The following is a 21,297-nucleotide window of genomic DNA, read 5'->3' on the forward strand; positions in this document are numbered from 1 at the left end:
GTTCTTTCACTTACAGGAATAAGAGAGCATTTCTGACAATCTTTTGTGAAGTTCTTAATAAGAACCAAATTAATTGGAGTGGTCATGCAAATGCTAACATTTCACTTCATTTTTATGTTGAATGAAATTGGACATGTAGGATTTTTTTAAATGATTTAACGCAGCTAAAAACTTATTGCATCTTATTTAAAGAAATGTTATGTTGTCCCTTACTTGCATAAATTATTTACAATCATTTCATTATATTGAAAATGAATTTTATTTATGCTAACCAACTAGATAAATCAGGGGACTGTCGCGGTCCCCCTCAGCCAGCAAGAAGGACGCAACACCGGAGCTCTTCCTGCTGCAATTTATTCAGGACCTTTTGACAATGCGTTCTCTCTCTCTCCCTCTCTCTCTCCTCTCTCTCCCTCTCTCTCTCCTCTCTCTACCTCTCTCCCTCTCTCTCTCTCTCTGGGCAAACCTCTCCCAGCCCTTAAGTAGGCCTGGGCCACCAACCCCAGATTGCCAGGTGGGCACTGCCCGTAGGTCCACGCATATGCAAGCAACTGACGATCATTGCATGATAATAGCATAAGTCAGGCCTAGTTGATATTAGGAGTTGATTATCACAGAGAGCACTCGCTTTCCGGATAATGGAGGGCGGAAGCCAGCACCATCAGGTGGGGCTCCACGCAGCTCTCTACACATAGCCATCAGGTGTGACTCCACGTGACTCTCTACGGGGGACAAACTTTTTGGAAAGCATTATTTAGCAGCTGAAACTTACATATCATGTTAAGGCTACTAAATTTCAAGGGGTCTTGAGAGTAGATGGCAAACAGTGACTATCTGAAACAGTGGAAAAATGGCTTTGACCCAAATAGTTTCCCCAAGAAACTTTCCATGAGGTTTTGGAGACCCCTAAAGCAGAAATCATTGAACAACACCATAGGTAAACATTTTTTATTAAGTATTTGCCCTGAACACAGCATTGAATCACACTCAATGTTTTCACATCTAGATGAGATACTATTTAGAAAGTGACTGAATTTGTAGCATTTTTCTGCAAATCTCACCTCTTTTAAGATACCTCCTTTGAAATGTAGCTACCTGTAAGAGAAAACAAACCATATTGTGTGGTGAGGAGAGTTAGTAAAATGTAATTGGCAGCATAATAGGTGCATAAGATTAGCATATATGTTCCATAATTACCATTGGGGTATTCTAAAGGGAGATAGGAATGTCCTCAGAAAGAAAGGGTTAAGAGATAACCAAAACACTATTCTGATTATTCCATTCTTGTTCTGGTAGCTTTGTACGTGTTACCTCAAATCCAATTTATGGTCTCCACTCTCATATTCAAAAATATAATCTAAAAAGAACACGTGAAAAGATGGCAAACGAAGGAAATGTTCCAATCTTTAGTAAGCATGACAAGAAAGGTTTTGAACATTTATTTATGCATGTACTGACCTAGAAACAAATGGGGTGCTAGTGTTTCATTTTAAATGACTGTTACTTCGCACCTGATAACTTAAGACTCTCACACATATGTATGCAAACTAACTTTCTCTTTGGAAATCCTCCATTTACACCTATAAATGACAGTAAACCCCAGTGAGTTACTACACATTCTGCTTTTGATTTTTCTGTCTCTTGTATTTTATGCTTAGATTGTCAGAATGGTGAAGAACTTGAAAGGCCGCCCTATAACACTGTCAATAGGTGATGGTGCCAATGATGTCAGTATGATTTTGGAATCTCATGTGGGAATAGGTAAGAAACATTTAATGTGATGGCCTCTATAAGGTATCATTGGCAGTTTTGCTTTTTAGGTTAAATCAGTCTTCCTCTAGATTGTTTTAGTTACTCATCTGGATTTTGAACTTGTGAATAATTGTTAATATAATAAAAGATTTCTTATAATAGTGACCATTCCAAGGTCCTCCCCATAGTGGTGAGAGGGTATTGATATTTGCCAATTAAAGTGGATTTTTTTTTTCCCAAGGCAGGGTTTCTCTGTGTATCCCTGACTGTCCTCAACTCAGTCTGTAGACCATGCTTGCCTGGAACTCAGAGATCCACTTGCTTCTGCCTTTTGAGTGCTGGGATTAAAGATGTGAACCACACCCACCTGACTTCAAAATGGATTTTTTAAACCTTGTGTCACAATTAATTGAGTAGTTCCTATTTTGGCAGCATGCATGAAATTTTATTAATTTCTTACACCTTTAGCCAGGCTTCCTACTCTATTACTGTTCCCTCTGTTTTTCGAGATTGTTAACTGTTAGAAGTTAAGAAATTATCACTGGCTGGCTCATTGTCTACAGTGGTATTTATGGGTACCATGGGCTATGGTGTTGAAGTCTTATGTTGACTTATACCAACAGTTTTTCTGGAACCTACACAAAGTTTTCGCACACCCAATGTGGAAATGGCCTATAACTCATAAAATCCATGAGTAGCTATTCAGTTTCATATAGTGAAAGGGTTTCACTGTCTTCTCATTGATTTCTTTGACCACAAAACCCAGACCTCTGACTTGCCTTAATATAACATCTAGTTTAGTGTTATGCACACTTAAGCACATACGGAATGTCTTAAATAATTTTAAGGTGGATTTTTCCCCACTAGATAATTTTTGCTTTGTAACGATTGAAATAATGACTAGTTAATTGTTTTATATTATACTAACAAATAGCTAATAATCAATTAAACATACTTTTATTTGGTGAGTCTCAGTATTATTGTTAAAGCCACTTTTTATTTTAAAAGAAGTAAATCTAAGGTATACACTTGATTTGTAGCATTTAAATAGCTTAAAAATATAAACACAGACCAGGCATTTGCTCATTCTATAAAGTTATCACCATACAAAATATTCTCTCTTCAGGTATTAAAGGAAAAGAAGGTCGTCAAGCAGCCAGGAATAGTGATTATTCTGTTCCAAAATTTAAACATTTAAAGAAACTGCTATTGGCTCATGGACATCTATATTATGTGAGAATAGCACATCTTGTTCAATATTTCTTCTATAAGGTATGTGATCGATAAGATGTTTATAATTTAGCTGTTTTGCAGAGGATTGTTTTTGAAACAGGATCTTGCTACATGGCCTAGATTTAAATCAATTTGTTTTTGTTTGTTTCTTTTGGTTTTTGAAGACAGGATTTTTCTGTATAGCACTGGATGTCCTGAACTAGCTCTGTAGATCAAACTGGCCTCAAACTCACAGAGATCCACCTGCCTCTACCTCCTGAGTGCTGGGAGTAAAAGAATCAAACTTCTTATGTAACTAGGGCTAACACACACTTCTCCTGTCCCAACCTCCAAGGTGGTGAAATTACAGATGTGTACTATGGTGCTGAGCTTTGCAATTTAATTTCTGTGAATCAAAACCAAGGTTTTACTGCTCCTGAATATAACCTGCTCAGTCTGGATAAAGTTGGTTTTGTGTATGTGTGTGTGTGGATGATCAGAGATGATCATTTGGTATTAGATAACCAATTGGTGTGCTCTTCCTTGGGAAAGACTATTTCTTCCACTCTTGGCATTCCTTGTGTAGGGTTGACACTTCGTGATCTTTTCTCCATCTACTTTGGCTTGTATATTGCTGTTGTCCTTGTTCATCTGGTGTTTAGGTGATCATGTTGGTGAGATTCTCTGGGTTAGCTTCTGATATTACTAGGAGACGCAATCTCACATTGAATTCCCTGATCCTCTGGCTCTTACAATCTTCCCCCACTCTTCCTTAGTGTTTCCTAGGTCTTAGGTGTGGGTGTTGTTTTGTAAATGTATCTATCCGAAACTCAGCTTCACAACTGTGGATTAGATTGTTTGTAGTTTTCTGCAATGTTATCTACCGATTTCTAAAATAAGTTTGTTTGATGAGCGGTGAGGACTATACTGCATCTGTGGATATAAGAGCAAGAGCAAATGTTTAGAATGTAGTTAGAATGCTGATTTAGTAAAGTGGTGACTGTAGGTTCTCCTCCAAGACCCATGACTTTACTAGCCCTGAATAGTTAGCTAGGTTTCTAGTACCAGGCATCATTTCCTTCTTGTTGAGTGTATCTTAAGGCCAATTAGAGAGCTGTTGGTTACTACCAAAGTATGTGGGCCACCACTGCACCCTTAGGGTTATTAAGCAATTCTGGTTCTTGATATAGTTCATAGAAATCATTGATCAGTAAGACTGTAGGCTGCCTCCCTCCTTTGGAAGCTTGCATGGTGCCTTCTGAATGCTATTCCTCAGGGAAGAGACATTCAGGTCAGTTCCAACTCAGGGGCTTCCAGCTTCCAGGCCCTTTGTCTGAATGAAGTGTAAGGTATCTTCAGCAATAAGGACTTAATCCTTCCACCTTTTGGAGACAACCAAATAGCAATAGACTGTATGTTTTTGGACAGTAGCTCACCAACAACTCAAAAGAGGGCTTTTCATGCCTTTTGTTGAGGTTTTTTGCTCGGTGGTCTTTGGCTCTTGGAAGGAGCATTGTCAGCACAGATTAGAAAATTTCATTTAAACTGTATATGCATATTTATACACAGACTTACATATTTTATACGTTTTTAAGTATATAGTTAACAGTATGATTTCTTATGACTTTTTCAAACTTCCTTGCTATAACTTCACCTTTCTTCCTCTTTCTCCTGTATTTATCTCCCCTCCCTCCAGATTAGAGCCCCCATTTTTTCTCATTTACCCAATCAGATCACTTGTACTTGTATTCCCTTCTCTATGACTCCCCAAACTCACCAACACTAGCAATGGTTCCTCTTTACGTTTGTGTTTCTACAGTTACTCCAGGATATGTACTCATGTGTGAAGATTTGGAACTAAGAGCCTCCCATGAGAAAGAATATGGGATAATTGTCTCTCTGGATTTAGTCCTATCCATTTACCTGCAAAATTGATGGTTTTATTTTTCTTTACATCTGAATAGTATTCCATAGTGTATATATACTCACATTTTCATTATCCATTCACTGGTTGATGGACATTTAGGTTAGGTTATTTCTGTTTCCTAGCTATTGTGAATAGAGCAGCAATAAATATGGCTAAGTATCTGTGGAATAGGTTTTCTCATTCTTTGGACATATGCCGAGGAGTACTATAGCTGGGTCATATGGTAGTTTTATTTTTAGTGTTTTGGAATTTCTCCACACTGACTTCACAGGGGCCTCACCTGTCTGCAATTTGCATGTCATCCTTGTGCGGGGCCTGTATAATTTCCTGGATTTTTTCAGTATTAACGAACGTACTGCTGAAGTGAGCACTGTTTTTATTTTTTGAGACAGTTTCTCACTATATGACCCTAGTTAACCTGAAAACTCCCTATGCAGACCAGGCTGGTCTCAGACTCACAGAAATCTACCTGCCTCTGTCTCCCAAGTGCTGGAATTAAAAGTATAAAGTGTGCTACTACACCTGACCATTTCAGAAGTTTCTGACTTTAAATTATTTTTGTGTATGTCTTTGGAATTCAGATTAGACTTGGTTTTCCAAAACCCTAAGGTACATTGTTATTTATTTGAGAGCTCTGATTTTCCCTCTTTAGCAAGGTCTCATGTATCTCAGGCTGGGCTTGAAATATGTAGCTGAGGATGACCTTGAATTTGTGATCCTTGGGTCTCTAATTCCTAGGTACTGTGATTACAGGTGTACGTCTTCATGCTGAGTTTATGAGGTGTTTGTGTTTGAACATAGGGCTTTACACATGCTGAACATGTACTCTACCAAATGAGTTAAATCCCCAGCCCCATCTGATGTTTTAAATGCAGATACTTATAGATATAAATTTCACTCTTAGGACTACTTAACCTATAGGTTTTGGTATGTTGTATTTTCATTTTCATTCAGATCTCTGATTTTTTTTAATTCCCTCCTTGATTTTCAGTGATCCATTCATCATTCCATAGAGTATTTTTCTTTTTGTTTGTTTTTGAGACAGAATCACACTGTCTAGTTCTAGCTGGTCTGGAACTCACTATGTACCTCTGTCTGGCTTGAGACTCATAGAGATCGAGCCTTCTTCTACCTCTTTGTCTCGCAGGTACTAGTGTTAAAGGTATGTGCCACCATACCTGGCTCAGTGTTTTTTAATGTCTGTGATTTTGTATATGTTCTATAGCTTTTCTTGATATTGGTATCTAGTTGTAGTCTATTTTTGTCAGTTAAAGTACAAGAAATTAATTTTTCTCCATGTATTAAGATTCACTTTGAGTTGGGTGATGGTGGTGGTGGTGCACGCTTTTAATCCAAGCACTCAGGAGGCAGAGGCAAGCCGATCTCTTGAGTTTGAGGCCAGCGGGGTCTACACAGTTAGTTCCAGGACAGCCAGGGCTGAAACCTTGTTTCGTAGGGGGGGACTGACTTTGCATCCTATTGTTGCTGTATGTTCTATTTTAGAGAAAGGTCTGTGGACTGCTGCGAATACTACATTCTGCTGTGTTCACATAGAATTTCTATAGAAAACTGTTAAACTCATTTGATCTGTGATGTCATTTAACCCAGACATTCCTCACCTCTTAACGCATACCTTTTTAAATAAGAATAATTATTTGTTTGTAAGTAGAGTATTAAAGGCACCTTTTATTGTTGTTCTGGTATTGTTGCTTTTTCTCCCTAAGTATATTTTTTAGAATACCTTTTTCTATCCTTACACCTAAGATTGTATCTATCTTGGATGCTGAGATATATTCCTTAGAGGCAAAAAAAAATGGACAGATCCCATTTTTATTTATTTTATTTTTTTAATATTTATTTATTTATTATGTATACAATATTCTGTTTGTGTGTATGCCTGCAGGCCAGAAGAGGGCATCAGACCTCATTACAGATGGTTGTGAGCCACCATGTGGTTGCTGGGAATTGAACTCAGGACCTTTGGAAGAGCAGGCAATGCTCTTAACCTCTGAGCCATTTCTCCAGCCCCAGATCCCATTTTTAAATCAGTCTTCTAATCTGTGTCTGTTTGTTGAGGAATTGAGACATAAGTATTATTAGTATTGAAGTATGTTCATTCCTCTTATTACTATTCCTTATTTGCTTAACTGTTTCTTTTCTATAGACTTTTGGTCATGTTTATCTTTCTCTTCAATCCAAACGATTCCTTCCAGTATTTTCTGTGTAGGTTGTTTAGTGGTTATGAATTCTTTGATCCTGTTTTTATCACAATTAACTTTTCTTTCTCCTTCAGTTATGTTAGTTTTGTTGGAAACAATTTCATTGATTGTTGTCTTTAAAGACTTGAAACGAATCATTCTAGAAGATCTCCTGGTCTTTAAAATTTTTGTTTAGAGACCTTGTATTATTCAAATGAACCTGACTTTATAGGTGACGTTATGTTCTTTCTTGCAGTTGTGTGTATGTGTACACACTCACACACACAAGTACTGCAACATTTTGAAGTCACTTCTTTCCCTTTACCATCTGTGTCCTGAGTATCTAACTAAGGTTGCCAGGCTTAACAGCAGATGCCCTTACTCACTGAGCCATTACTCTGTCTTCATATTTATTTATCTTTCTCGTTGTTCTGTGTTTCAGTTCCTCTACCTTGTCTTTAAGCCTTGATATTCTGTCCTCCCTTTGATCCATTCTATTGGTAAGACTTTTTAAGAAGCTTTTAATTTGACTTATTGAATGTTTTGTTTTCAGTATTCAATTTGTTCTTTTACTTAGCATTTCTAACTCTTTGCTGGATTGTATTTTCATATCCTCTGTTTACTTATTTCATTTTAACTGTTTCTGTTGAGCATTCTGCTTTGGAACCTTTGTCTGTCTTCACCACTGTCTCTGACCAGGTTTTCATCTAGCTGGGTACTATGAGGTTTTGAAGCAATGTTTCTTCACCATAGTGTAGAGAGGTATTCTGCTGGCTAGGTTCAGCATATATTTGTAATACTTACTCTTAGTTTCCAGAGGGTGCAAAGCAGGTATTGTTTTGAGCCTGCCAAGCCATCAACTCAGCAGGAGTCTTTTAAAATGGTGTTTTACGCTGATTGATCTTTGGCCTGACGAGGGAGGGGGACTTCATTGAGGGAGGGGGGAGGGAAATGGGAGGCGGTGGCAGGGAGGAGGCAGAAATCTTTAATAAATAAATAAATAACAAAAACAAATCCACAATATCAATAAAACCGGCTTAAAGCCTAAGCCAAAATAAATAAATAAATAAATAAATAAATAAATAGATAAATAAATAAATAAAGTGGTGTTTTACAACTGTTCCAGTTAATTGCCAAAGAAAAGGGTATTTAAAAAAAAAAAAAAAAAAAAAAAACCTTTTCTTTGAAATCCCCATGCATAACTTTTGTCTCCTTTCTTCCAACTTTCTTTTCTATTATAAATGTCTTTTGCTGAGAGCCAATTTTTGAGGCTCTCTGTCATGTTTCAGTGATCACTAACAGAAAGGAAGGAAGTTTCCCAGACTATTCTGTCCTTTCAGGTCAGACTCTATTTGGTTTGTTCTGATCTTATTTCCAAGGTTTTCTGTTTTACTTTTAACTAAACTAGATATTTTGTGTCCATCACCCATATCTTTTGATAGCTTTCCCCAGATTATTCCCTAGATAATCCATCAACCCAAACCTACATGATATCCACCATCTTGTCTACCGTCTACTGTCTCACTTCATTCATTTTGTCATCTATGGCCAATCAAATGAGTCATCATCAATGATTTTTCGTGGTATATATAGTACCAGATGCCAAGGCTCCCATATATGTATTTGTTAAATAAAAAAATTAAAAATTAATCTGGTGCAGGTGTGCACCTTTAATCCCAGCACTCAGGAAGCAGAGAGATAAGTGAATCTCTTGTCTGAGGCCATCCTGAGTTACATGAGGATACCTTGTCTCCAAAAATAAAAGAATAAAAATAAAATAAAGGAGAATGTTTAGAAATAACACATGTGTGTATATAGAAAGGAAGCTGTATAGCTTATATATAAGAATATGGATAGTCTTTTCATATTTATACATATATGTGTGTATGTGGGTGTGTGTAAAACACTGATGCTAGGTTGCCAGATTTGCTATAAAAACAAAAACAGCCCTGCCTTGTCAGTCTGTATTAACTAATTGTTGGCCAAACATTGAAAAGAAAAGGTATAATTATGACTTTATTAATTGAACCCAATGTGTGTAAAATAGTTTATTGTTTGACAGAAGCACTTAATTTATTAATTAATCCTCAAAAGCCTCCTATGAGACAAGTTGCAGTATCTCAATTTTAAATATATAAAAAAATAGATCTCAAGGAAATGCTGTCATGGTTCTACAGCTGAGAAGTATATTCCCACAGTAGATTAAATCCAGGAACCTACATAAGAGTCAGGATCTGTTGGGCTTGGCATCACTGATTATTTTTTGACCTTCCCCTAATAGAAGGTTTCCATGAAGATTTATCATGTATTTGTTTGCTAATCTGACTCTTCCCAAAAAGCTTGGTTTGTCCCGTTGGATTTTGCCCTGCAATTCAAGCATCTACCACCAGAATGAATTCTCTGTTAAAAGAACAAAACAAGCCTGAACTTACCAAATGTTGATCAGTGTTCAAAATCTATCTCCCTATTCACAACAAAGTGTATCAGAGATTATTTATGTAGGTGATGCCTTCTGTGTTCCTTATCATCTACATTACTGACTCAACACTATTCATTATATACAGCTGTCCTTTGTCCAAAAAGGATTTCTAATTTTTTAACAGCCTTTGACTTATCTTTTAAAAAGGCATTCCCTCTTTTTTTTAGATTTATTTTTAATATGTGTGTGAGTATGTGCACATGATTGAAGGTGCCCATGGTATCAGATGACTCTGAGCAAGAATTAAGAACATTGTAAGATATCCATGTGGACAATGGGAACAAAATTCCATCATCTCTGGCTGAATCAACTGATTCAACTGCAGAGCCATCGTTTTAGCCTTTCCATTCCCAGCCCCATTTTCTTACCATTTCATTTTCAAATTGTTTCCCCATTAATGGAGTAATTTAGCTACAAATCTATGTTTGTTTCTTTATTCAGTCTTCCTCACATAATAGAACCAGGTTACTTTGAAATGTACTACTTTGCAAAGAAATTTTACTCTGTTATGTTGTCCATTTTCTTTTACTCCAGCCCTATATTGGAATACCAAAATGTAGTGCTGTTTGGCTTTTTGGAGGAGCTCATCACCCAGTTCCCAAATAAATAACATGTGGAGTCTTATTATTACTTACAATCACCTGGCCTTATCTTGACTTGTTTCTGGACAGCTTTTCTTTAATTATCCTATCTACCCTTTGCCTCTGGGCTTTTGTCTTCTTACTTATGTATATTTTATTTTCACTCTTACTTGATCTGTGGCTGGCTGTGTGGCTAGTTCCTAGTGTCCCCTTCCCTCCTTTTTGTTAGGAATTTTCCTAACCCAAGCTCTCTGCCGATGCAAAAACCCCAAACAAGCCAAATTAAAAAATATCCAGGTTTAATGGGATTCCTATGTTCTCAGGTAGCCCCAGAGAGGGAACCAGGAAGCCACAAATGTGAATATGTGGGCGGGGGGGGGGGGGCATGCTGGAACTTTCCAGGGAAGCAGTTTAAATAGACTGGGGGAATGGTCAAGATTTTGGCAGGCTGTCTTGACCCTCCTCCAGGGAGGGGTCAAAGCTTGGTGGGCACAAGAACCTGGCCTCCAAAGATGGAGGCCAGAGATCAGGACTTGGGACTTACATTCCAGACTGTTTGTATAAGGGGTAACAGGAAGCTGAGGTGATATTTTGACTAATATTTAGGCTCTCTTAGGAAAAAGGAGCGTTGACTCAAGTCTGGCTACTTCCTGTGGGCATGGGACTACGTGGGGAAGGGGAGAGCTGGGTGTTGGTGGGTCCATGCTCAGCGAGAGGTGTGACTGGAAAGGCATCCTATGTACTGTCATCTCAGAGACGCCAGGCATCTGTGCCTTGGGGGAGGTGAGAAGGCAGGTGTCTAGGAAAAAATATTGTTAACACCAAAGATGAGTGTGCCAGGATGAGGAGTTTTATTCCTAAAATGTTTCTAAGATGTTTGCGGTGCAGCTGCTAGCCCGGCAGAGACGGTTGTTGGTCCCTGCAAGATCCCCGGGCCGGCTGGCGGAGCCCGCCATGCAACAAGCGGCTACTGTTTCCCACCAGCGGGAGGGCACGCGCGCGCGCGGGCGGTGGTGGTGAGTAACAGACACATAGACACAGAAAATAGCCATAAGTATTTATTGAGAGAGAGAGAGAGAGAGAGAGAGAAGGAGAAAGGCAAAGCCCCATGTGTACACCAGGAGAGAACAGAAGGAGAGAGGGGATGGCGGCAGAGTCAGAGGTTAAAAAAAAAAAAAGGAGTGGGCGTGGCTAGGGCAGGGACCGAAAGAATAACAAGGAGGAGCAGGTAGGCCCTTCATTGTGGCATCTTGGAAAATCGGAGGGTAGAAAGTCCTGTCTGCTGGAGAGACCAAGTGTCCTGAGTAGGTGCCTGCTTGATCCTGGAGAAATGGTACCAGCGTGGGCGTCCCAGGATCTTAGCAGCTGAGGGGATTACTGTGTGAGGTCCTGTCTATTGAGGTTCAAGAGACCTAGGAGTTAGCTGTTTGAGGAGTACTCTGCCCCCTGGGGAGAGCATGGCAGGTTTAGGGGCATTAGGGTCCACTGGTGTGGGGATAGGGATACAACTGTCAGCGTGTGGATGGAAAAGGGAGCTTAAAAGGGAGAGGTAGGGTAGGTACCCCGCCAGTGGAGGAGTTTGGACTGGGAGGTGATGGTTAAGGAGAAGGGGGCCGGCTGTAAAGCAGCTCAAAAGGGCTCAGGCCTGTAGGGGAACATGGGGCGGCCCTGAGGTGAGTTAAGAGCAGTGGGGAGAAGGGAGGGCCAAGATAACCTGAGTTCAATGGAGAACTTGATTAGCTGTTGTTTGATGAGTCCATTGGCCCTCTCCACCTTTCCCGAGGATTGTGGATGGTGGGTGGGTGGTGTGGAATTTCCAGGAGATGTTGAGAGCTTCTGACACGAGCTCCATGACCCTGGAAGTGAAGGCTGGCCCATTGTCTGTCTGAATGGTCTGTGGGACACCAAACCGAGGAATAATGTGGTCCGGGAATACCTGAGCCACCACATCTGTTGTTTCCCTGGAGGCTGAAACCGCTTCTATCCATCCTGTAAAAGTGTCCACAAGTATTAAGAGATAACAGATTTTTTTATGAGTAGGCATATGAGTGAAATCAATCTGCCAGTCTTTGCCCAGTTGGTTTCCACGAAGCTGGTATACAGACTGACATATGTGGAGAGCCCCTTGTGGGTTGGCCTGGGCACTCATCTGGCAGGAGGAGGGAACCTGTAAAATAGAATCTCGGAGACGGGTGGGGTTAAAAGGGGGCTCCAAGAAGCAGAACAAAGCTTTGGGGAAGTGGCTAAGGATTTCTTAACCCAGTAAAGGTGCTGGGCAAGCAGGTATCACTAAGAAAGAATGAGAGAAAAGTTGTCCTGCAGGATGTCCAAAGGATGCAGGACAATGGCAAAGTTTTTAGTGGGGGAGGAACAAGTCCCATCTACCCCTGTAACTGAAATTGGTAGGGGAACGTAAGGCCTGAGTGAGATGTTAGAACAGAATAGGTAGCTCCTGTGTCCAAAATAAAAGTAATGGTCGTACCTACTACCTGTAGCTTTACCCTAGGCTCGGATAGGGTTACGGGATATACCAAGTCTGGGCAGTGTCAATCCTCTGCAAGGCTGAGAAGTTCGAGGGCTGGCACAGTTTCACTTGCTGATGTTGGTGAGGCTGGGCCTCCATGATGTGGCATAGAGGACAACCCGCATGGGGGCATTGTGATTTCCAGTGTCCAGGGTGCTGGCAGATAGGGCATAACCTCGAAGGAGGCATAGTGCAATATCGTGCCGCGTGACCATTTAGCCCACACTTGAAACAGCTTGCCTGTGAGGTTAACTTAGGCTGGGCTCCATCAGGGTAGAGCCTTGTGGTTGGCTTCCCTTGTCCCCCTTCCTGAGACCTTAGCACAGCTGTTAAGGCCTGGGTCTGTAGATTAGCAGCCTGTTGTAGCCTTGTCTGTTGGGAAGACTCAGCTGTTTCTTCTCAGGCATTAAAAACTTTAAAGGCTATTTTTACCAATTTTTGTATAGGGGTTTGGGGACTTTCCTCAACCTTTTTAAACTTTAAGCAGAAGGATTTGTAAAAAAAAAAAAAAATGAACCTAGCCACTTTTCTATCTGAGAGAGATCTGGAAGAGAAGAGGGAACAGGAACACTCATGATTCCTTTGACTCCAGCCACCTCCCAGAGAGGGCAGAAAAGGGCGGAGCTATGGTGGGATCTTGTACTGGAGGAGACTGGGGAGGATTGGGAGGGACTATCCCAGTGCACTGCACAGAGGGGGTCCAAGGGTGGGAAGATGAGGGAGGAGGGGAGGAGAAGGTGGGTTAGGTGGAAGTTGACCTTGAACTTCTGGATTGGGTGGGAAGGAGAGGAATGTGGAGAATGTTGCTCCACTGGAGGGGGTTGGGTAGTGTGGGCATGAGGGAGTGGGGGAGGGGCCAGTGATCCAGCTGGAATTGTCGGGGTCCCAATTCCCAGATGACCAGGAATTTTGAGGCATTGGCGGCTTTAGCTACCAAGACCGGTGCCGTGAGACACTGGCTACTAAGGGAAGGGCGAGAGCGCAGAGGCCAAAAATCATGGACATATGTAAGCTCTGCCCATTTGTCCTTACAGCTACAAAAATTTTCTAGGTCCCGAAGGACAGTAAGCTCAAGGCTTCCTTCTGGTGGCCAATGCATCCCATTGTCAAGATCGTATTGAGGCTAAATCTTAATGCATAGGGAAATTAGCTGTTTGGGACAGATTATATCGAACAGCCCCAATTTATAAAGATTTTGTAAGAGGCATCCCAGGGGTGACAGTGGATCTGGCTTTGAACTGCAAGTCCCCATTTTAAAGTCTATGCCTAACCGCGAGGCCTAAGTCTATTACAGCGCACCCATTAAAATAGCTCTTAGGCCTAATGGGGTCATGGAAATTGGATGCTAGGTGTCCCTAAAGCAAACAAAGTCCATCTCGGCTAGACCCGGTCTTGCCGGTCTAGCCACTGAGCTAAGATCAGACTCTTGATGGGGGCACACGGCTTCCACAGGAGTCTGATAATCAACAAAAGTAAGTACAAATGGGTCCCCCCAAAACCCTATAGCATAGACAAGAAAAAGGGACTCGCCTAGACACAGCCACTTGTAGCCCAGGAGCCTCTATTAGCGTGGTGTGGAGAGCTCAGATTGTGGACTGGGGGCTTTTGATGCGTGGCCTAAAGTCATGTGGAAAGGTCACCCTACCCAGTGGGACCTCCAAGATGTTAGGAATTTTCCTAATGTGAGCTCTCTACCGATGCAAAAATCCATTTCAAGCCAAATCACAATAAACCAAATTAAAAATTACCCAGGTTTAATGGGATTCCTGTGCTCTCAGGTGGCCCCAAAGGGGAACCAGGAAGCTGCAAACACAACCATGGCGGGGGACAGTTTAAATAGACTGGGGGGGGTGGCCAAGATTTTGGGGGACTGTCTCGACCCTCCTCTGGGGAGGGATCAAGGCTTGACAGGCACAGGGACTTACACTTTTATTGCTCCTTCTTCCTTCAGATTTCTCCTTTTATTTATTCTCTCTGCCTGCTAGCCCCGCCTATCCTTGCTCCTGCCTTGCTATTGGCTGTTCAACTGTTTATTAGACCGTCAGGTGTTTTAGACAAAGAATCACAGCTTCATAGATTTAAACAAATACAGCATAAACAAAAGCAACACATCTTTACATCATTAAACATTCTACAGCATAACTAAAAGTAGCACCTAAATATTTTACAGCACTGTTATTTGATCATTTATCTTTCTTTAAAGGTAATCCCTCAGTCTGATGTTGTTTTACCGTATATGGATTTGGGTGTGGTAGGGTTTTTTTGTTTTGTTTTGTTTTTTGTTTTGGTTTGGTTTGGTTTTTTGGTTGTTTTACTGTTTTAAATGTATATGTGTGTTTGAAACAGGAGCTCACTTTGTAGATCAGACTGGCCTTGAATTTGCCTTCTGCCTCAGCTTCCTGAGTACTGTGAGATTACAGCTGTGCACCATTGTGCCTGGCTTTACCACATGTTTAAAATGAATATGACTTTGCCTTGTTCTTATTATTCCATCCTTCCTTAAGACCTAATTTAAGTTATGAATATTTTTTCCTTTTTCTTCTTTTGGTTTTTCAAAACAGTATTTCTCTGTATAACTCTCCTGGACTGGGCTGGCCTTGAACTCAGATCCACCTTCCTCTGCTTCCCACAATACTGGGATTAAAGCCTTGTGCCACATTCAAGTTCTGAATTTTTGTCAGGGAGGGGAGTGAAAAGGGGTCTCTCTATATAGCCCTGTCTGTCCTTCAACTCCCTATGTAAACCAGGCTGGCCTCAAACTCAGACGTCCACCTGCCTCTGCCTACTGAGTCCTAGAATTAAGGCATGCACCACCATACCCAGCTCAAGTTCTGAATTCTTCATTCAGTTAATCAAAAAGTAAATTTTCATTGTGTGACTGTTTGCCAAGAAACCAAGGATTCACCATGGCTAGCTAAACACATAATGTTCCTTTTATTATGGAATTTACATTTTAATGAAGGAGGCAGACATCCTCTCTCAACTCTCTAGTCTTAGAGTAGTCCACTGAACTCTGCTTTCTCTAACCTCAGAAAATTTCCCTATAGAGCATAACTCTAAAAGAAAGTTGTGCTATTTCTGTGTTTTGTCAGAACTGATAAATGCAATAAATTCTTGAATGCTGGTCTTCTAGAATGATGTGAGGACTGACATTTTTTGCTACATTTTACTGTTATGCTCTGACACTTTATTTTTATGTTGTTCAAAGTATACTAGACCACACTTCTTTAACAGTGTCCTCCAGAGCCTATAGTATACTTATCTAAATATTTTAAGCATAGTAGATAGTTATGCATGTTGAGGATGCCCTTGGCTTTTTAAAATAGCTCTGAATCTCCCAGAGCAAATTCTTGTGAATTAAGTGAAAATGTGTGGCAATAGGAAGGACACTGATTTCTCGACATAGTAAAAATAGGGCGTTTGAAAGTGCTTCCTTAAGAAAAGTCTAAGACTTTTTTAACAAGAAACTGACCGGAGCACTCAAGTAGCTTAGCCTACTTTGGAGAATGACAGTCATTTAAAAAATCATAGTTCTGGTACATTTGCCTAAAGGCATTGATTTCAGTATTTTATAGTCACACTCAGTGGCTTGTAATGGCCTTGTGAATTCTCCACTTGCCATTTTTATGTTTGATTTTAGTATTTCTCAAGATAAAAAGGTAAGTCCCTTTAGAGAAAGAGGCTTTATTTTTTAATGTACATGTATTTATTTAGTATAATATGTGTGGGGATGCATATGTGCCAGGGCACATGTGTAGATATCAGAAGACAGCTTGCAGTAGTTAATTCTTTTCTTCTACCATGTGACTCCAAGGAATTAGAAATCAGGTCCTCAGGCTTGGAGGCAAGTGCCTTCAACTGCAGAACCACTTCACCAGCCTGTTTTTTTTCCTTTAATCTATTTTCTTATTGTTAAAAGAATGTCGAAGACCAGCTTTAACAAAACTCTTATGTTCCAGGGTAAGAGCTTGAGGATAAGAATTATTAAGCAAAAGGAACAGAGATATAAGAGAAATAAGCACAGAACAGCATCAGGAGGGACTTTCAGTGAATACTGAATCCACCTCATTTATTTTTCACATGCCTATATACTTCAGAAGGGGAGGAGGGATGCAACAGACTTCATTAACATTAGAAAATGACTTGAATTCTTTGACGTTTGGTTCCGGTGGAGTGAATCCACTTCTATAGTCAAAATATGAATTAACCACACCCTAGGTCAGAATTGCTCCTTTGCAGCCACACCTGTTGTCAACAACTTTGAGAGAGCAAAAATAAGCTGAAACTCTCTGTCCTCCACTCAAGGTGGAACAGGTTCACATCTGTGGGTTTCCACATGAGAAAGGTACCTGTGCATGCCACAGCCCATATGTGGAGGCCAGAAAACAATTTTATGTCGTCAGTTCTATCCTACCTTTATGTGAATTCTGAGGATTAAACTCGTTATCAAGCTTGCAAGTACCATTGCTTGCTGAGGCCATCCCACCAGCCGCTCTATTTCTTTTATTTTGTTAATTTAATGGGGGGAGGGGTGCATGTATGTGCTATAGTGCATATGTGGAGGTCAGAGGATAACTTTTGGAAGAGAAGCTTGTTCCTTTGTGTGAGAGAGCGAGACAGGGTTTTGCTGTATAGTCCTGGCTAGCCCAGAACTAACAACGTAGACCAGGCTGGTTCACAAAAATCTGCTTTCCCGAGTGCTGAGATCAAAGGCCTATGCCACCACACCTAGCTCTTCAATTTGATAATGACCCTCTTTGCTTTTAGCAGATGCTTGACCATGTTGTTTAATGAAGCATTAATAAAGAGAAGTATCAGTTAATTACTGTTGGTGTCAACATAAACTATAATAATATTCTGAGTATGTATTCCTATTAGTCAACTTTAAAATATATGTTTAAGGTCAGAAACTTAGGTCTAACAGTGCTTGCTGTTGCAGGTGACTGGAGTTAGATTCCAGCACCCTCTTCTGGCCTTCACATGCACACACACAGAGACACAGTTGAAAATAAAATATTTAAATTAAAATACACATTTTGGATATTATGTAAGTCTATAGTGATTGTATAAATCCAGTTGGAATTTAAGGGACAATACATTAGGTATTCATATCAGATAAACATATTTCTTTCCTTTAACAAGAATATAGAAAGCCAACATGGTAACTCATGTTTGTAATCCCAGGACAGGAGGCTGAAGCAGGAGGAAAACTATGAGTTTGAGATGTGATAGGAGTATATATCAAGTTCTAGACTACCTTGGACTGTAGTGTGAGATCTTTCTCTTCAAAAAGGGGAAAAAAAGAAATAGGAGTATATATCAAGTTCCAGACTACCTTAGACTGTAGTGTGAGATCTTTCTCTTCAGAAAGGAAAAAAAAGAAATTTGGAAATAGCAAGAGGTTCTTCTCATAAGTGAGATTCTCTTTTGTTTAGGTAGGGGAAAAGTTACTCAGTATGAATTAAGCATTTGATTTCAATTAATCATTTAAAACTAACTTATTTATATCTTTGCAACAGACAGTTGTTGCATTTAGGGATGAAGGATTTAGGAATGACTTTATACAATGCCCTGTGTGGGTTTTTTAAAGTGATTAAGTGAAAATACTAATCTTGGTCTTAATATTTTCTAGAACCTTTGCTTCATTTTGCCACAGTTTTTGTACCAATTCTTCTGTGGATTCTCACAACAGGTATGTGCCCTTCTTAGTAGAAGTGTAGCAGATACAAGAACTATAATGATGACTGACTCAAAAAATTGGTTAGTCTAGAATCAGTTTAATGATTTTGACAAGCTGGATAACCACATTGTCACAGGTATCTGTGACTGAATTTCCATATCTTAAAAGTATTTTTATTTCTCTTGATTCTAAATGCCAGGAAGCAATGTTTTTCTGAGGATATTGTAATGTTTCAAACAAATGTCTTATCATTTTAAGTCTTGCAAGATGGTGATAGGGAAGAGGCAGAAAAATACTTGATGTAGGATATGGTATCAGTGCTCTGAAGAAAAAATATAAAATGTAGTAAAAATAAATAATTGAATAATAAAAGGATGTACTGTGACAAGATGAGAGGCTACTATTTTGAAAGAACTATCTGAACAATCTCTCTAATAAATCAACATTGAGACAGAGACCTGAGTACCCTAGGGAAGAAATAAGCCGACATCTTAAAAATGTTACAGGTAAAGAAATGGTCTCTGAGGAGATGGCATGAAGCACAAATCGTTACTATTTACTTTGGACTTGTATTAGTGCTGGCAGCAACACACTTTATATTGTGTTTTTGATGTACATATAGGCTGTCTTTTTCAATCCATAGTCTCATTAGATACTCTTTGGAATTCAGAGACTGGGCTATGAAAATGTAGAAATGGAATCACTATTTAAAACAAAAACTTCTTTTGTTTTAGTAAAACTAGGATATTACTTGTCTTTTTTTCCATGAAAAAAGATACATTTGTTACAGGTTTAGCAAGATGACAGTATTATCAAGTAAACCTTTTTGTGGGACATTCTGTCTCCTCTAATTATGCATCCAAAAAATTACAATTAACTCTCATGTAACCTTAAAGTTCCATCCTGAAGCAAAAGTAGATTGATGTTTCTTTGTTTTCAACACTAAATTACCCAAAAGTCAGCCTGGGAGTTGCTCTTTTTAATTTACTCATTAGTGAAAATGGGTAGTTTCCAGGGCAAATTCCGTATTGTATGTCATGGACTAGTACACTAGTACATTTGAAAATAAGAAGACATATAGCATATTTTTATGCTTTTATTTCAGTAAAATATTTTTTACTGGCCTTAAATCTTTGTTCATAGGAACTATATCAAAATTGTCTCCATTTTTATGCAGAACCATCCTTTTAACTTCATTGAGAATGTTGAATATACTATATCACATGTTTTTTCTCTGCTGAAGCCAAAAAAGATGATCCCCTTCTGGGTCTTCCAGCTCCCTGTATACCCTCACTCTAGTCCCTGTCTTTAATTTGAACTCCTTGATGAATGTAAGGATGAATCATGTCTCTCCCCGGTGCTTTGCATTTACTATATTCTCTATTAATGGTTTAGTGAATGAACTCAAAAAAGTTCTGTTCAAGTTGTTTCCAGCCTTTTCAAATCATTTTTCATTGTAATTGTATGTTTACTTCACTGGTTGAAAATATGTAGTTGTATTGATTAGTATCACATTTAAATGAATTTTATTAATCAAAGAACATTTACGTGTGTATGTTAGGATTCTTTTAATCACAACAACAAAATGGTTATATGATGACTTCTAGCAATGTCTAGACACACTGAACTTGATAAATACTTTCACCTGAATAAAGGTCATAAAATACTTAAAAATGTTCAATGGAAGTTTTATAGGCTAGAGAGATGGCACAGTGTTAGATAGATGTTCGATACATGGCACAGGTTGGATAGCTCACAATCATCTTTAGCTCCATGGGGATCTTACACCATCTTCTGGACTCCTTGGATACACGCAGTCACATGAACTTATCTATACACATAATTTAAAAATCTTTAGAAATATATTTTGAAAAACTTTCTAATTTCTGATCGATCCTTTACAAATGTGGTGTGACTTCTGTGTTCACTTGTCCAGTATTTATTGAATGCCTTCAGAATTCCATCCTCTATGGAAAGCTCAGTACTGTCAAAGCACTCTAGGAAAAGATTACTAAGTTCATACTTACAGCTGATCAAATTCAGTTTATTAGTCCTTAAGGAGTAAGAACACACACCAGAGGAACTTTCAGGAAGAGGGCAACATTATTATAGGACTTGAGTTTTATTGTAGGATTTGGACTTATAAAATATTAATCAAAAATAACAAAGTATTAACCAGAAAATATCTGCAGCATAGGTTGGCTACTCCCTATGGTTTAATTTCTGTAAGAACTCCTGGCTTGGATTTATTTATTTGGGTTTTTTGTTGTTTTGTTTTGTTTTGTTTTGTTTTGTTTTTCAAGACAGGGTTTCTCTGTAGATTTGGAGCCTGTCCTGAAACTAGTTCTTTAGACCAGGCTGGCCTTGAACTCACAGAGATCCACCTGCCTCTGCCTCCTGAGTGCTGTGATTAAAGGCGTGCACCACCACTGCCCAGCTTATTTTGTCTTTTCTAAAATAGCTACTAAATATCTTAGCAACTGAATAATCTTACATAAATTTAATAGTTTTTGTGTACTAAGAATAAGACATGGCCTGCAAATATTCTAAAGATCCTGTTAAAGGGTAAGGTTTGTTAATAAGGACACAGAAATTTTTTCAATATTTTTATCTCTACCAGGTAGAGTGTCCTTACTTACAAAGTTTCCTTTGCTCCCACAAAAAGCATTTTTTTAAAAAAAATAGCTACAGGTTTTTACAAGTACATAATTATATCATAGATGAATGACTGCAGAACATTGTGTTCCTGTTTGTCTTTTCAGCCACTCTATGATGCTGCGTATCTTACAATGTACAATATCTGTTTCACATCCCTGCCCATCCTGGCCTACAGTCTACTGGAACAGCACATCAACATTGATACTCTGACCTCAGACCCTCGATTGTATATGTAAGTTGAAAATGTAGCTCATGGTAGAATTTGTGAAATCCTCTTGCATCAATT

At 39.3% G+C, this 21,297-nt stretch overlaps 1 protein-coding gene across 5 annotated transcripts in view; it reads left to right on the top strand.

Annotated features, from left to right (window-relative positions):
* Atp11c (ATPase phospholipid transporting 11C) overlaps positions 1–21,297 on the top strand; it is a 212,983-nt gene that overhangs the window by 167,309 nt on the left and 24,377 nt on the right. For all 5 annotated transcript variants that reach the window (XM_057759651.1, XM_057759654.1, XM_057759653.1 and 2 more), the window contains exons 21-24: positions 1,659–1,761; positions 2,879–3,024; positions 18,306–18,365; positions 21,116–21,243. In XM_057759651.1, coding sequence (XP_057615634.1) covers positions 1,659–1,761; positions 2,879–3,024; positions 18,306–18,365; positions 21,116–21,243 — 437 coding nt within the window. The remainder of the gene's footprint in view (positions 1–1,658; positions 1,762–2,878; positions 3,025–18,305; positions 18,366–21,115; positions 21,244–21,297) is intronic.

Source organism: Chionomys nivalis, chromosome X (assembly GCF_950005125.1).
Source record: "Chionomys nivalis chromosome X, mChiNiv1.1, whole genome shotgun sequence".
NCBI lineage: Eukaryota > Metazoa > Chordata > Mammalia > Rodentia > Cricetidae > Chionomys > Chionomys nivalis.